The sequence below is a fragment of the Lontra canadensis genome, unplaced genomic scaffold (assembly GCF_010015895.1).
Source record: "Lontra canadensis isolate GAN:19392208 unplaced genomic scaffold, GSC_riverotter_1.0 scaffold160, whole genome shotgun sequence".
Taxonomy (NCBI): Eukaryota; Metazoa; Chordata; class Mammalia; order Carnivora; family Mustelidae; genus Lontra; species Lontra canadensis.
In genome coordinates, this window is record NW_022631154.1 from 235,700 (window position 1) to 251,210 (window position 15,511).

At 59.1% G+C, this 15,511-nt stretch overlaps 2 protein-coding genes across 4 annotated transcripts in view; both read left to right on the plus strand.

Annotated features, from left to right (window-relative positions):
* The window catches only part of INTS3 (integrator complex subunit 3), a 39,104-nt gene extending 30,561 nt beyond the window's left edge, over positions 1 to 8,543 (plus strand). The window contains exons 19-30 of the mRNA XM_032845178.1: positions 540 to 584; positions 778 to 897; positions 2,820 to 2,973; positions 3,973 to 4,041; positions 4,766 to 4,841; positions 5,206 to 5,319; positions 5,633 to 5,681; positions 6,489 to 6,656; positions 7,051 to 7,151; positions 7,265 to 7,337; positions 7,424 to 7,580; positions 7,666 to 8,543. Of these exons, the coding sequence (XP_032701069.1) occupies positions 540 to 584; positions 778 to 897; positions 2,820 to 2,973; positions 3,973 to 4,041; positions 4,766 to 4,841; positions 5,206 to 5,319; positions 5,633 to 5,681; positions 6,489 to 6,656; positions 7,051 to 7,151; positions 7,265 to 7,337; positions 7,424 to 7,580; positions 7,666 to 7,743 (1,204 nt within the window). The 3' untranslated portion in view covers positions 7,744 to 8,543. The remainder of the gene's footprint in view (positions 1 to 539; positions 585 to 777; positions 898 to 2,819; positions 2,974 to 3,972; positions 4,042 to 4,765; positions 4,842 to 5,205; positions 5,320 to 5,632; positions 5,682 to 6,488; positions 6,657 to 7,050; positions 7,152 to 7,264; positions 7,338 to 7,423; positions 7,581 to 7,665) is intronic.
* A 1,026-nt stretch (positions 8,544 to 9,569) lies between these two features.
* On the plus strand, positions 9,570 to 13,829 carry SLC27A3 (solute carrier family 27 member 3). 3 transcript variants are annotated; one of them, XM_032845179.1, is made up of 10 exons: positions 9,598 to 10,261; positions 10,524 to 10,733; positions 10,987 to 11,145; positions 11,706 to 11,830; positions 12,038 to 12,232; positions 12,342 to 12,432; positions 12,560 to 12,758; positions 12,977 to 13,074; positions 13,201 to 13,331; positions 13,631 to 13,829. In XM_032845179.1, exons 1-10 carry the CDS (start codon positions 9,676 to 9,678, stop codon positions 13,805 to 13,807), a joined length of 1,971 nt encoding a protein of 656 aa, XP_032701070.1. In that variant the 5' UTR covers positions 9,598 to 9,675; the 3' UTR covers positions 13,808 to 13,829. The 3 variants fall into 3 exon arrangements, with proteins under 3 accessions (XP_032701072.1, XP_032701071.1, XP_032701070.1); XM_032845181.1 differs by lacking the exon at positions 12,977 to 13,074 and having other exon boundaries at positions 9,570 to 10,261; positions 13,631 to 13,745; XM_032845180.1 differs by lacking the exon at positions 10,987 to 11,145 and having other exon boundaries at positions 9,591 to 10,261.
* Positions 13,830 to 15,511: the final 1,682 nt, after the last annotated feature.

Genomic DNA, 15,511 nt, shown 5'->3' on the forward strand with positions numbered 1-15,511 from the left:
TTTTTTTTTTTTTTTAACTTTTTTTTTTTTTTTAAAGATTTTATTTTATTTATTTGACAGAGAGAGATCACAGTAGACAGAGGCAGGCAGAGAGAGAGAGAGAGAGAGAGAGAGGGAAGCAGGCTCCCCACTGAGCAGAGAGCCCGATGCGGGACTCTATCCCAGGATCCTAAGATCATGACCTGAGCCGAAGGCAGCGGCTTAACCCACTGAGCCACCCAGGTGTCCCCTAAGATTTTATTCTTAAGCAATCTCTAGCCCCAGCTTGGGGGCTCGAACCCCAACCCCAAGATCAAGAGGTGCGTGTTCCTCCAGCTGAGCCAGCTGGGCGCCGCAGGAATCTCATTTTCAATGATAGTCACTATCTAGACTGTGGTGTGTGTTGGGAATCTGTCTTCTCCGTTACTGAGCCTCTGGGGCAGCAAGAAGGTGACCTCTTGTTTGGAAAGGAGCAGGCTGGCATCTAGCCTCCGTATTGTCTGCCTGTAGTGCATTTTCTCCACTCATGTGGACTCTTAGATGTCCCCCTCCTCTTGCAGGTCCCTGGAGGAGTCTGTGGGAAAGCCTCTCTACTTGATATTTAGGTAAGGATCCAACTGTAAGAGACACTGCTGGGCCATCCGTCCTCATCTCGGCAGTCCTGTGCTTCTGTCCACGGGGAATGGGACCCTTTTTCCAGAGGGAGGGACATGCAGTGGGCACAGACATCTCCTGCCTCCACAGGAGGGTCTGCTCTACATACAGCTCTGCTCCCTTCCCCCCTTCCCCCACCTCCAGGAACCTGTGTCAGATGCAGGAAGACAACAGCAGCTTCTCTCTGCTCTTGGATCTTCTCTCTGAGCTCTACCAGAAACAGCCCAAGATTGGCTACCACCTGCTGTACTACCTGCGGGCCAGGTGGGTATGGTCCCCAGAACCTCTCCTATGTATGCTGACTCTCCTGCCCTTGGCTGTCATCACCTGGCCTTCCGTGTAGTGTTGTTTTTTTTTAATAACCGCTTTAAAACCATAATTCAGTGGTTTAAAGTACATTCCCAAAGTTATACAGTTGTTGCTGGTGGCTAATTTAGAACATTTTCATCACCGGCAAGAGAAACCACGTCCTAGTCAGCAGTCACCTTCCCGTTGTCCCTTTCACCCCACCCCTGTTGACCACGGATCTGCTCTCTGTCTTTCCAGATTTACTCCCTCTGTATATTCCGTATAAATGGAATCGTACAACGTGTGGTTTCTCATGACTGGCTTATGTCACTTAGTGTAATGTCTTCAAGGGTCATCCCTGCTGTCACTTGTGTCAGGACTTCTTTTTTTATGACCAAATACTCCTCCACTGTCTGGGTGTACCACAGTTCGTTTCTCCATTCACCCAGCGGTGGACATCTGATTTGTTTCCACTTTTCTGTCTGTTGTGAAAAGAGCTCCTGTGAACATTCACATACAGATTTTCACCTGGACGCAGGTGTCCGATTTTCCCAGGTGTATATACCTCAGGGTGAAATGCCGGTTGAACAGTAACTCCGTCTTTAACCCTGTGAGGAACTGCCGAACTACTTTATGGAGTCCCTGCGGCCCATTCCTGGGGCTTTCATGGGCTTCCCGACCCCTGTGGCTGGCAGCTTTTTCGTTAGAGCCATCCTAGTGGGTTGGTGGTTTTGATCTGCATTGCACTGATGGCTGGTGATACTGAGCTGCTCTTCATGTGCTTGTCATTGGCCATTGGCGTGTTTTCTTTGGAGAAATATCTGTTCAGATCCTCTCCTATTTTTTTTTTTTAAGATTTTATTTATTTATTTGACAGATCAGAAGTAGGCAGAGAGGCAGGCGGCGGAGGGGGGGGGGAGGCGGGGGTTGGGGAAGCAGGCTCCCTGCTGAGCAGAGAGCCCGATGCGGGTGGGTCTTGATCCCAGGACCCTGAGACCATGACCTGAGCCAGAGGCTGAAGCTTAACCCACTGAGCCACCCAGGCGCCCCTGTTTTATTTCGTTTTGAGATTTATTTATTAGCGAGAGAGAGTGTACACGGAAGGGACGAGCACAGGGACAGGGAGAGAGAATCCTCAAGCAGATGCCACGCTGAGCACAGAGTCTGACGTGGGGCTCGATCCTGCCGCCCGGAGGTCACAACCTGAGCCCACACCCGGAGTCGGACGCTTCACTGACTGAGCCACCCAGGCGACCCTCCTCTCCGTTACTTAATTGGAGTCATTCATCTTTTTATTGTTGACTCTTAAGTTTTGTTTTTATATATTCTGGATACCAGTCCCTCAAGAAACATGAGGTTTGCAGGTGTTTTCTCACCCTGCGGATTATCTTTTTACGCCCTCACGGAGCCCTTTGAAACACAGAAGTTTTCCATTTTGGAGAGTCTGGTCTGTTTTCCTCCGTCACTTGTGCCGTCACAGGGGTTTCTCCCGCGTTTTCTCCTGGGCATTGGGTGATTTCAGTCCTTCACTTTGAGGTCTGTGGCCCGGTTTGGGTTGTTTTGTACGTGATGTGAAGTGGGGGCCTCCCCGCCTTGCTGCCCTCATTGCTCAAAGCCCAGGAAGCGGGAGAGCGAGCTTTCTAGGCTAAGCTGAGCCCTCTCCTGTGTTCGACTCTCATCGGTTAGCAGCGTCAGTAGCCATGGTCAGCGCTGTTTGGGGCACTGCAGGAGGTGGGGGAGAAAAGTGTGTCCTCATTTCTCTAAGTCACCAAATTCTTGAGGAAGGTGGGGGGGAGCATCAGGGGCAGCCAAGGGACTGCCGACGAGGGCCTACTTAGGGGGAGGCTGAGGCTGGCCGCCAGGCTTGGCTGCCGGCTCAGGCCCTACTGCTCTTGCAGCAAAGCTGCTGCTGGGAAGATGAACCTGTACGAGTCGTTTGCCCAGGCCACGCAGCTGGGTGATCTGCACACCTGCTTGATGATGGACATGAAGGCCTGCCAGGAAGACGACGTGCGGCTGCTGTGTCACCTCACGCCCTCCATCTATACGGAGGTCAGTGACAGGATTCCGCTGGGACAGGGCCGCTGTGCAGGGCGGGCTCATGAGACTACGTGTCTCTGCGTACAACCCCTGCTGGCCGCACCGGGCTTTTCTTTCCAGCACCACACCTGCCCATGGCCCTCCCTCCCCCATTAATGGTTAAAAAATGTCTAAGACCCCCAGAGTTCCTATGCTGTGCTTTGTGATGTGAGTTGGGGTCTGGGCCTCTACACCTGGCTTCTCAGCTTTGGCCCCATCCTCTGGACCCGGGACAGGCCCCCAGCCAAATCCACGTTCACACATCGCGGGCCCTCTTGCCAGCTGACAGCTCACCCTTGGTTTCTCTAGTGGTTCCCAAAGACCAAGGCCTTGGTGGTGGAGACTCGACTTTCATTTCCCTCATTCACTCGTCTTCTCTAGGAACTGGGACATCAGAGGAAGTATCAGCTCTTCCTCCTCTTGGTGAAAGTTCCCGGGAACAGGGAAATCAGGGCGTGGGGTGTGGGCACGACAAGAGGAACTGTGATCTCAGCCGGCAACTACAGGGGGGCAGATGCATGTGCCCAGCACAGAGCAGTTTCCTCCTCTGCTTCCTCCCTGGTCAGCCGGCCTCACCCAGGACGGGCCTGTCTCTTGTGCACCCCAGACTCTCTGTGCCTTCTCTTCCTCAGCTGAGGATCAGCACAGATTGGACATGTTGTCACTGCTGCCACACAGCCCTCACCAGTCAGGGCCAGTCCTCTTTGGCTCTGGCAATGGCTCCCCATTGCTTTCCTAAGACACACACACTCCTCGTGCTGTGGGCACCCATAAAGCAGATTTGGGTTTTGGAAGAGTTAGAGTCCCAGCTTCGCAGCTGTTGGATCTTTCTTTAGGTATTTGTGGTAGGAGCCCACGTCTGGCTAACCCAGCCGCCCCCCGAGCTTTTGGGAAGAAAGGGGAGCAGATGATGAGGTCCAAGTCAGGGATGCACCTTGGACTCCTACCCCAGCTTCCCTCTTTTTTGTCCAGTTTCCAGATGAGACCTTGCGGAGTGGCGAGCTGCTGAACATGATCGTGGCCGTTATTGACTCTGCACAGGTGCACAGGGCACTGTCATCCTGGGGGGGGGGGGGGGAGCTGCACCTGTGTGCACTTCAGGCCTGGGGGCTAGGAGAGAAATGGATCCCTACAGAGGCAGGTGGGGCTCATGCTTTCCTGGGTACTCCAGTTCCACACGGAAAGCGAGGAGGTGGGTTTCTTTTTTAGCTCTCAACTGGCCGTCCCCTTGGCTCAGGATGAAAATGATCAGGCCATTGACTTTTCTGCCTCGTACAGGGCCCCAGGGGGGCTGCAGCGTTGCCTGTGCGTTTCCTTGTGCCGAACTGCGGTCCCATTTCTGTTCCTCCTCTCCACTCATTCGCCCCATTTATGACAGAAGAGCCCTTCTTTCTTTGCCTTTCTCCTACCCACACCCCTGTTTCAGAGCTCGGCCTCCCGGGGCCCTTCCCTCCCTCCTAGGCACAGGCTGGTGTGGGTTGGGGCCCAGAGTGGGCCAGGTAGACAAGTTGCCCATTCTCCCTCTCTGTCAGGGCATGGAAACCACTTAAATGGTTTTCTTTAACTATTTTGCCCCAAACAAGCCTTCGCCTGTTCTTCACCAGCCCTGTGTCCTTCAGAGACCTCCCCAAGCCTCTAAACTAGGTTTTCCCTTCCTCTGGGTTTTCCCCAATGTGGGCCTTCCTGCTTCTCCTTCCACACTGGCTTCCTGGCTTCTTTTAGAACCAATGGGTCTTGCCTTCTTCCTCCTCCTCCTCCTCCTCAGCTCCAGGAGCTGGTCTGCCACGTGATGATGGGGAACCTAGTTATGTTTCGAAAGGATTCTGTCCTCAACATACTCAGTAAGTGAGCAGACCCTGCGGGCCGCCCGGGGGAGCGGGGAGCACCGTGTGGCTGCCTGAATGTTTTCTAGTAACAGCGGAGCTGGCTTGGGCTGAGAATGGGGTAGACGGTCACTCTGCCTTGCTCCATGGTCTTGGGCGGCGTCTCTGGTTCTGGTTCTTAAGCTCAGGGCTGGTGGGACCATAGACACAATGTGAAGGCTTTGAAAATGATGCTCCGTGTGGAAAGGGAGAGAGTATCTGTAGCCTTGGGGTCGGTATCCCCACCTGTGTACCACCCCGGCTTGCAGTGCTGCAGTCAGTGGCTTAGCCCTAGGTGTGTGTGAAGGAGAGCACAAGTACGCCCCGTCTCTGTCTCCTGCAGTCCAGAGCCTGGACTGGGAGACCTTTGAGCAGTACTGTGCCTGGCAGCTCTTCCTGGCCCACAACATCCCCCTGGAGACCATAATCCCCATCCTGCAGCACCTCAAATACAAAGGTGAGTGGGGCTGTGGGCCGGGAGAATGGCGGGAAGGGCCACCCCAGCCCCTCGGGGGCGAGGATGAGCGGGCCCTGCCGCCTCCCCTGCGAGTCCAGAGGGCCGGGCTCCCTGATGAGTCCTGCAGGCAGGCCCACTCTGAGCCAGGCACGAGCTGGGCTCAGGCTGCTCAGAACTTCGTAGAAGCAAGGGACTGTTCCTCCTGACTCCTTGGGGAAGGCTGTGCTTGCTCCCTCGAGTGGCTGTTGATGGGAGAGGGATCTTTCTTCTGGGATTTGACAACCCTCTGACCAACCTCTGCCCTCCCCCGCAGAGCACCCAGAGGCCCTGTCTTGCCTGCTGCTTCAGCTCCGAAGAGAGAAGTGAGTTCTGCTGCCAGGTGCTCTTGCTCCCAGTCACAGCGCATCAAGAGAGCGCATCCTGTAAACGGCTCCTGTCTGCTGCTCTAGGAGGCTGGCCGTGCTTTTTCTTACCATAGACATCTGCTTATTCTGCCCTTCCCCTAAAATGATTTATAAACAAGCAGCTCCCCTGAGATCTGGGCTTCCTCTCGACTTTACGCCCTTGCCCACCAGGAGCTGCCCTGGGAGGAGGGGATGGGGGTGGGGACCGGACATCCCGGTTTCCTGCTCCCCACCCCTCCTGTGATGAGGCCACCCTGGGCTAATCTCAGAGGAGACTGGGTCAGAGTACAGGGGTGGGGCCTGGGGGGGGAGCCACCAAGAGTCCCCTCTGCCCAACAGCCCTGGCATTTTCCCAACAGCCCGGATAAGTAGGGCAACAGCTGTTGAGAGACTAGAAGTGCTACAGAACGTCCTAAAGGAAGTGGGCAGGTTGGGGGTGGTGACTGGCCAGCCCCCCTCCCCTGCGCCTTTTCGGGCTAGATACTGTGCCATCCTTTCACCTCCCTGGTCCATTTCCTGACCATTATGGGCACGGCGGGAGAGTTTTGGTGAACTGCCTCCCCAGTATGCCCGCCGTCTACTGCTGAACTGGCGGGGTCCCTTCTGACAAAACCAGCATCCCCAGGCCCAGGGGTAGGGGGTGTGAGAGAGGGGAGGGGTTGTTGGGGGGTGAGAAAGGAGCGGGGAGGGAGCATGAGAGCAGGAAGCCGCAGGAGTAGGGAGAGACCAGGGGACCCTGAGGCCCTCCACCCCCTCCCGCCCCAGGCCCAGTGAGGAGATGGTGAAGATGGTGCTGAGCAGGCCGTGTCACCCGGACGACCAGTTCACCACCAGCATCCTGCGGCACTGGTGCATGAAGCACGACGAGCTGCTGGCCGAGCACATCAAGTCCCTTCTCATCAAGAACAACAGCCTTCCTCGCAAGAGGCAGAGGTGGGGGGAGGGACCTGGGGGGGGCACGGGAGAGTGAGAGGGGGAGTGGGAGGAGCAGATGGGGGAGCAGGACAGGGGAGCAGGAGGTGTGGGGGGGGACGCGGACCCTGTGGAGGGCTGCCCACTGCCCACAGGCCGGCACCTGGGCGGTTCCTTCCCGGTGGTTAGCGGGTGACACCTAGCGGTCCGAGGCTGCACGCTGCTCGCGGGCTCTGGCCCCTTCCCTAGAGGCCAGCTGGTCTCTGTCCCACCCCCAAATCCCAGCCGCCACCCACCCCCCCACCCCACTTTCCTCGCAAGCGCCGCATCTGTCTTCAGGAGGGGCCCTGGTGGGGAGGGTGTCCCTGACTCCCAGAGCCCTCCCCTCGGCCTCAGACTCTGGCCATCCCTGCAGCCTGAGGAGCTCCAGCAGCAAGCTCGCGCAGCTGACCCTGGAGCAGATCCTGGAACACTTGGACAACCTGCGCCTCAACCTGACCAACACCAAGCAGAACTGTATGCGCGGCAGACCCTGGCTCTGAGCAGCCCTGGGCAGGGGCGGGAGGACCCAGTGACTTCCTGACCCCTCACTGTCCTTCCTTCCCCGCTCTCCCTCCTCCTCCCACCAGTTTTTAGCCAAACCCCGATTCTCCAGGCGCTGCAGCACGTGCAGGCAAGCTGCGATGAGGCCCACAAGATGAAGTAAGGCTTTGGGAAACCGCGGGAGGGCCCTCCCCTGCGGGACAGAGCACCCGGAGCACTGTGCTGAGGCCGGCTCTCTCCCTCAGGTTCAGCGACCTCTTCTCCCTGGCCGAGGAGTACGAGGACTCGTCCACCAAGCCGCCCAAGAGCCGGAGAAAAGCAGCTCTGTCCAGCCCCCGCAGCCGAAAGAACGCGACGCAGCCCCCCAATGCCGAGGAAGAGTCGGGCTCCAGCAGTGCCTCGGTGAGAGCCGCAGGAGCAGTGGGAGCGGGCGCGGCTGGGACCGGTGGCTGCTCGGGCTAATGGCCGGCGCCCCCATCTCTTCCAGGAGGAAGAAGACACAAAACCGAAGCCTACCAAGCGGAAACGGAAAGGGTCCTCTGCAGTGGGGTCTGACAGTGACTGAGGCCCCGGTGTTCCTCCATCCCACCCCCCGCCGGACTGCCCTCCCCTCCTTGGTGCATCAGAGATTAGTAAGGGCCGGGGAGATACGGGGGGATGCCCTCTCCCTCCGCCTGAGGCTCACCTGGTACCCAAGGCTCTCCTGGCAGGAAGGACGAGCTGCCTCCTCCAGCTCAGCCTGCGAAGCTGCCATGCGGCCCCAGCCCCTGCTCCCTCCCGTCCGGGGGCCTCTAGCCCCCTCACACTGCTGCTCCCACCAACTCAGGTCCCACGGAAGCCAGAGGCTGTGTGAAATCTGGGCTGGTGCAGGTCCTCAGCCCCTGCCCCTCCCCAGTCCCCCAAAGAGAAGAGAAATGGCAGACGGGGCTTGCTGGTCAGAGAGGCCAGGATGGGAGTGAAGACAGTGTATGGACAGCCCTTCCCGGCTCCCCCATCTGGCCTTGATTCGCTCCTAACAGGCATTTTATAGTTGCTCTCCGTCCTCCATGTGCAATGGGCATGTCACCAGTGATGTCCCCCTGCCTGCCTGTTCCTCCACATGGGGCATATGCCGGAAGGGTTCAGGCAGGGACCGAGGGGAGAGGGAGGCCAGAGCCCCTGGGGCTCCCAGAGACAGCTTCCATGGAACTGTCAAATGGTCCCATTTCCTTAGTTCCTTTTTGTTTGGTTTTGGTTTTTGGCAGAGATAATCGCTTTTTAAAAGTTTTTAAATGACAATAAAACAAGCCAGAACCTCTTTTGTGCTGGAGTTGCTGGCCCAGGAGCTCCTAGTGGGGGGCACCTGACAGCGCTACTGCTCCCCGGTGCCACCCCCCTACCCCCCCCCCCACCCCCCACCCCCGTGGCTGGGGAGCTTCCCCTTTTCCCTTCCTGCACACCCCCTGGTCTGGAGGGGCGTTTGGCCACCCCCACCTGCCCAGCCTTCTGCTGCCACTGGGGTTGTGAGCCAGGCACTGACCTGTCCAGGCACCTCTCCAAGTAAAACTCTGTTCCTCCCTACTTCTCTCTCAAGAAACTAGAGGCTTCCAAAAGTGAGTATTTGTTCAGTTTAGGAGATCTGTGTGCTTACCAACTACAGGAGGGTTCACTGGGGGTGAAGGGTGCCCCCAACTCGGATTCTGATGGACAGAAGTGGGCCCAGTGGGGAGAATTCAGATAGGAAGGAAACTCTTTGTTCCACAGCTGCTTGCCTTGTCCCCTGTGTCCCAGCAGAAAAGAACCCCCTTGGCTGCCCAGGAGGCTGGGCAGCCCGCCAAGCAGGGAGGAGGGAGGTCTGGGCGGGGACAGGGGGCTTGCAGGGTCCAGTGGCTCCTTCCTCAAAGCTGCTATTCCTTCCTTTAAAAGTCCAAGTCGCAGGAGGCCTCTTCTTCCTCTCCCCTTCCCATTCCTTCTGCCCCAATTAAAACCAGGATGGAAAGCATTTGCTGGCTGGCCCCAATTATTGTGCCCTTGCCCAGAAGGAGGGGCCTCGGCCGTCGCCCCTCCAGGACTTGCTGCCTGGGCCCCCACCCTTCCCCTAGGGCTGCTGCTGGCGCTGGGGGAGGGCACTGGTCTGGCCCTTAGGCGGGGACTTGCAGCGCCAAAGGGGCAAAGGGCCCAGTTCTCCGGCCGTTTTGGGGGGAGAGCAGTGGTGGCATCCTCAGGCCGGGACAGAAGCGGCCTTGGGGAGAAAACCTGAATCCGGACGGTGGAAGGTGTGAGCCCTCCGCAGTGGGCGAGGGATCACGCACAGGGCGGAGCGCGGCCGTGGGGAGGGCCGAGAGTTCGGGGCCGCCCCCCACGCACCTCCCGGCCTCGGCTCCCCGCCTGTGGAGAAGGGGGGGAGGGGCGTGTGCTGGCGCACGCGCGCTCCCGGGAGGGAGAGGTCTCCAAGCAAAAGCGAGCAGCCCCAGTTTTCGAAAGGGAGCCTCGGGGTCGGGCCCAGGAGCAGGGCACCATGGCGGCCCTGTTGCTGCTGCTGCTGCTGCTGCTGCCGCCGCTGCTCCTGCTGCGGAAGCCGCACCTCTGGCCGGGGCTGCGCTGGCTCCCGGCGGACTTGGCCTTCGCGGTACGCGCCCTGCGATGCAAGCGGGCTCTTCGAGCGCGTGCCCTGGCCGCGGCCGCCGCCGACCCGAGGGGCCCAGAGGGGGGCTGCAGCCTGGCCTGGCGCCTCGCGGAACTGGCCCGGCAGCGCCCCGCACACATCTTCCTCGTCCACGGCCCGCGACGCTTCAGCTACGCGGAGGCCGAGCGCGAGAGCAACCGGGCTGCGCGCGCTTTCTTGCGCGCGCGGGGCTGGGGCGCGGGGCCCAGCGGCGGCGCAGAGGCCGAGCAGGCCGCGGGAGTGGCCGGCGCCGCGGCCCCTCTAGCGCCCGGGGACACCGTGGCGCTGCTTCTCCCCGCCTGCCCGGAGTTCCTGTGGCTCTGGTTCGGGCTGGCCAAGGCCGGCCTGCGCACAGCCTTTGTGCCTGCCGCCCTGCGCCGGGGTCCCCTCCTGCACTGTCTCCGCAGCTGCGGCGCGCGCGCGCTGGTCCTGGCGCCAGGTAAGGCCCGGGCGCACGGCCCCGAGGGCCGGGCCGGCCTCGGAAAGGGGCCGCAGAGAAGGGGCGGAGCTCGGAAGGGGGCGGAGCCTTCTCCAGGGGTTTCGGAAAGGGTGCTTGAGGGTCTGAGTCTTCGGGTTGGCCGCGGGATGAAGCTGGGTCTGTGGTCCCCAGAGCGGTGATGGGATGTTCAGAACGTTCTCCTCGCCCAGGAGGGGCGGAGAAGAATTCCTTTCTCCGAGCTATGCCTTCCTACCTCACCCAGAGTTCCTGGAGTCGCTGGAGCCTGACCTGCCAGCCCTGAGAGCCATGGGGCTCTGTCTTTGGGCTGCAGGCCCTGAAGCGCATCCTGCAGGAATCAGCGACTTGCTGGCCGAGGCCTCGGCAGAAGCGGACGGACCAGTGCCAGGGTACCTGTCTGCCCCTCAGAGCATAATGGACACGTGCCTGTACATCTTCACTTCTGGCACCACGGGTGAGCACCGGCTTTCCCTCCCAGAAACCAGGCCGAGGAAGGCAGGAGACTGGGAACAAGAACTATGGCTTCAGTTTCCAAGCTGCTACTCCACACCCTCCCTGCCACTCCTGGCTGGTCCAGGACAGCCGGGCCTGCCTTACTCTCGGCTTCTGCCTTGCCTCTGCCTCTTTCTGTGTGAAACCCAGCAGGGGCGGAGGGAGGCAGGGCCTGAAGCTCAGACCCTTCCCGGATCTCCGCCCACTGCCCACAGGCCTCCCCAAGGCTGCCCAGATCAGTCACCTGAAGATCCTGCAGTGCCAGGCCTTCTACCAGCTGTGTGGGGCCCACCGGGAGGATGTGATCTACCTGGCCCTCCCCCTCTACCACATGTCGGGCTCTCTCCTGGGCATCGTGGGCTGCTTGGGCATTGGTCAGTCTCCCCAGTGTGCCCCCCAGTCCTCCCCACCTCTAATCCTCCAGCAGGTGTTTTTTCTAGCAAACATTTATTAAGGCCCTTCTGTGATGTGCTCACCTGGGGATGCTCCCTAAGTCCTTCAGGGTAGGGAATCCAGAGGAAGGAGGCAGGGGCTACTCTCGGAGAGCTCCTGGTCCAGTGGGGCCGCACCCCTGCAGAACCTGCAGACTGGCTAGGGAGCCTGTACAGTTGGCAGGACTCCAGACTCCCAGGGCGGGTTGGGGAAGGGCTGTGGCTGTCAGCTGGGGAAGAAGCAAATGGACAGAGTTGGGACTTGGAGTCAGGGTGCAGAGCGGGGATAGTGTGGGGATGGGAAGCAGAGGAGGGGCACTGAGCTCTCTGGGACACAGGTGGGAAAGGAGGTGGGCCAAGCTGCCTGCTGCTGGACATCACAGCAGGGCCTTCCCAGGAGCCACACACAACAGTGAGGGCTAGTGTCTGGGAAGGGGGTGGTCAGGGCGCCCCACTCAGCCCTTCACCTCACCTTTCTCCACCCCCCTCTCCACTTCTGGCAGGGGCCACAGTGGTGCTGAAGTCCAAGTTCTCGGCCAGTCAGTTCTGGGAGGACTGCCAGCAGCACGGGGTGACAGTGTTCCAGTACATAGGGGAGCTGTGCAGATATCTTGTCAACCAGCCACCGGTGCGTGGGCGGAGGACCGGGCAGAGGGGCCTGCGCAGGGAGGTGGGCACTTCATAAGGCGGAGACCGTGCAGGAAGACCTTGGTGGGGTGGGGTGAGGAGCCTGGGATGCCAGGACATCTGAGCGAGGTCGCGGTGGAAGGGGCTTCAGGGGACAGGGAAACGGTGTCTTGGTGGTGATCCTTCTGCCCGTCTCTCCTCATCTCAGAGCACGGCGGAACATGGCCATAAGGTCCGGCTGGCAGTGGGCAGCGGGCTGCGACCCGACACCTGGGAGCGCTTTGTGCGCCGTTTTGGTCCCCTGCGGGTGCTGGAGACCTACGGGCTCACCGAGGGCAATGTTGCCACTTTTAACTACACGGGACAGCTGGGTGCTGTGGGCCGTGCTTCCTGGCTTTATAAGGTGAGGGAGGCCTGGGAGAGAAACTGGGGGTCCTGTGGCAGGTGGGGGCCGGCAGGGAGGGGGTTAATGCCACTGAAATGACCCAGTGCCTGGGTCTCCCTTCCCCCAGCATGTCTTCCCCTTCTCTTTGATTCGCTATGATGTCACCACAGGGGAGCCGATTCGGGATACCCAGGGGCACTGTGTGGCCACATGTCCAGGTTCGTGCTCAGGCGGGCTGGATGGGGTGGTGCAGCTGGCAGAAGAGGACTGGGACTGGACAGTGGGGCGAGGGACAGGAGGCTCCTGGTGGGTAGGCAGCCACCCCTGACCCCAGTGCTCTGCCAGGTGAGCCCGGGCTGCTGGTGGCCCCGGTCAGCCAGCAGTCCCCGTTCCTGGGCTATGCTGGGGGGCCGGAGCTGGGCCAGGGAAAGCTGCTGAAGGGTGTCTTCCAAGCTGGGGATGTTTTCTTCAACACCGGGGACCTGCTGGTCTGCGACGACCAGGGTTTTCTCCGCTTCCACGATCGGACTGGAGACACCTTCAGGTATCTGTGCATGACTTGGAGTCCTTTCCCAGACGTCCAGTCCCTGTGACCCAGAGCCCCTAACCCTAACTCACTAACACATACCCAAACCCGCCCCTCATCCATCCACTCCTGACAGACAGACCTCCGCAGTGCCTCCTCCCTGGGAGCATCTTGCTCCCCGACTGTGCCCTCCCCCCACCCACCCCCTAAGGCCCAGGATCTCCGCCCTCTGGCAGGTGGAAAGGGGAGAATGTGGCCACAACCGAGGTGGCGGAGGCCTTGGAGTCTCTGGATTTTCTTCAGGAGGTGAACGTCTACGGAGTTACCGTGCCAGGTGCCAAGATATGAGAGGCAGGAGGCAGCCGGCCTGCCTCCCTGACCCGGTGTTACTGGGGCACAGGGAACATGAGGCCAGCGGGTGGGCCCCCACAGCAGCTGGTAACCTGTCCCCACCCCACAGGGCACGAAGGCAGAGCTGGAATGGCGGCCCTGGTTCTGCGTCCCCCCCACTCCTTGGACCTTGTGCAGCTCTATGCCCACGTTTCTGAAAACCTGCCGCCGTACGCCTGGCCTCGGTTCCTGAGGCTTCAGGTAACTGGCTGCTCCCGCCCCACCCCTCCAGCCCTTGGGTCCACGGCCCTTGGCGGCCCCACACCACACACGGGGACCCGCAGGGGACGCTGCCCAGTGAAGAGCGGGAACAGCGCCTTCTCAGACGGGCATTCCTTCGCCCGCTTCATTCCCTCTGCCTTTCTCCAGGCTTTTTTCTCTTCCCTGTCACCCCGTCCCCTAAACCCCGACCTCATGCCTCCTCGTCCCTGCCTCTTGACTCACCTGAACCCCCAGGGCAGGATACGCCTGCCTTCAGCTCCTTTTGACGCCCTCCTCAGGAGTCTCTGGCCACGACGGAAACCTTCAAGCAGCAGAAGGTGCGGATGGCAAAGGAGGGCTTTGACCCACGCGCACTGTCTGACCCCCTCTATGTTCTGGACCAGCCTGGGGGTGCCTACCTGCCCCTCACACGGGCCCGGTATAGTGCCATCCTGGCTGGGGACCTTCGCATCTGAGAGCCCCCCGTGCTCACCAGCCCAAGGGAGTGACTCTGTGGCTCAAGGGCATGGCAGGTATACTGGGGCCGTCTGGGATCTTTTTTATACCAGATTTGGAATCATTATTTTGTAATAAATGGGGCCAGAGCCCGTCGAGCTCTGTCTTTCTGATACGCACCTTTGGTCTTCCGTGTCTGTGGAGCGGCTTTTCCCTGACACAGCCACACACCCCTCTGCCCCGACCTTACGGGGGCCTGAGCTCCGCGTCTGGACAACAGTGTCTTCCTCTCAGGACTCCATGTGATCCTTGTCCTTGGAGGGCCACTGGTGGCGGATGTCAGGGTGTGCGCTGTGTGCCCATCCCAGCCTCACTCCCTGAGTGCCGGGCAGCTCTGTAGGGGGAGTTGGGGGACCGGAGGGATTGACCAGATGGCACAGGTGGACTGAGGCACGGAAATGCTGCCGCCTATGGCCGACGCAGCCACCGGGTCCCCACAGACCCAGGTGTGGCTGGGCTGGAGAAGGGTCAACCAGGCCAAACAAAGGTTTGATCTGGAGGAAAAGGATACTCTAGATACCCCTCTTCCCTCAGTCTTTGAGGAAGCCAGTCAAGGGGGAAAGGATGCGGCCACGCAGCGTCCCCAGCCTAATCTTAGTCCTGCATTCCCAGAGCAGCAGCCTAGCTTGGGGTCCCTCAGGCTCTGAGGAGACTTTAAAGGCTTTCCTGGGAGCAAGACCCACAGTGCACGTGTGCATGTGGCAGCAGGAAGGAGGGGGAATCAAAAGGAAAAAGGCCTGTCCTTAGCCTCCAAATGAAGCATCAAAAAATTTCATCATCTAAAAAATGATGAAACTCCTGCTTCTCCTAAAACTAAAGTCCCACCTGTCAGGGTTCCTGACTGGCTCAGTCAGTGGGACATTGCACTCTTAATCTAGGGGTTGTGGGTTCGACCCCCACACTGGGTGTAGAGATTACTTAAAAAATTTAAAAACGTAAATAAAAGCCCTTCAGTTTTGAGCTATGGGTCCTCAACATTTTCTGCTACCTTCCCTTGGGTTATCTTTTTCCCTCCAGTTCCTCTCCCCAAAATGAGAGGTCAAGGGATGGGCCTCGCCAACAGCCTCAGGTCCCGATGGCTAACTCCTGTTCCAAAATATCCACATTGCCCCGCCTTCCACCAGAAATCCCAGCTCAGCATCAACAAAGACTGAGGTGCACACTGAGGTGTAGGTGACATCACACACTGACCAATAAATGAGGAATTTAGCTCATTCCGCTCACCTCTCTCAGCCCAGAAAGAGAGCAATATTATGTGTATGGGGGGTTAACAAGGGGGGACTGGGTAGGTGTGTCACTTGGCTGACAGGGCCATGCCCTGCAGCTGCCCTCTTAAACAGCTCAACCCAGCCCGTTTCCCAGGACTGAGTGGAGGAACCATCTCTTCCCTCATGGAATCACACACATTATTTTCTCCACATCCCCTGTTGCATTTCACCTAAGTTTGCCCTGTCCAGTATGGTGGCCACTGGCCACACCTGCCTCCTGAGTGCTTGAAATGTGGCCAGTGTAAAGCAATATGTGCTGTTAGGTGTAAAATACACACCAGGTCTCAAAGACTTGGTACACCCCCCAAAATGCATTTTTTAATTTTGTACTTTTATTTTATATTACTTACATGTTGAAGTTGCATTTTGGATGCACTGAGTTAAATATAATAAAGT

Bases quoted from the DNA above. Each gene is read 5' to 3' on its own strand.
- SLC27A3 (XM_032845179.1), top strand. From the start codon at position 9,676: ATGGCGGCCCTGTTGCTGCTGCTGCTGCTGCTGCTGCCGCCGCTGCTC. The intron at 12,233-12,341 runs GTGAGGGAGGCC...CCCTTCCCCCAG, and splicing joins GTGCTTCCTGGCTTTATAAG to CATGTCTTCCCCTTCTCTTT. The intron at 13,332-13,630 runs GTAACTGGCTGC...CGCCCTCCTCAG, and splicing joins CTCGGTTCCTGAGGCTTCAG to GAGTCTCTGGCCACGACGGA.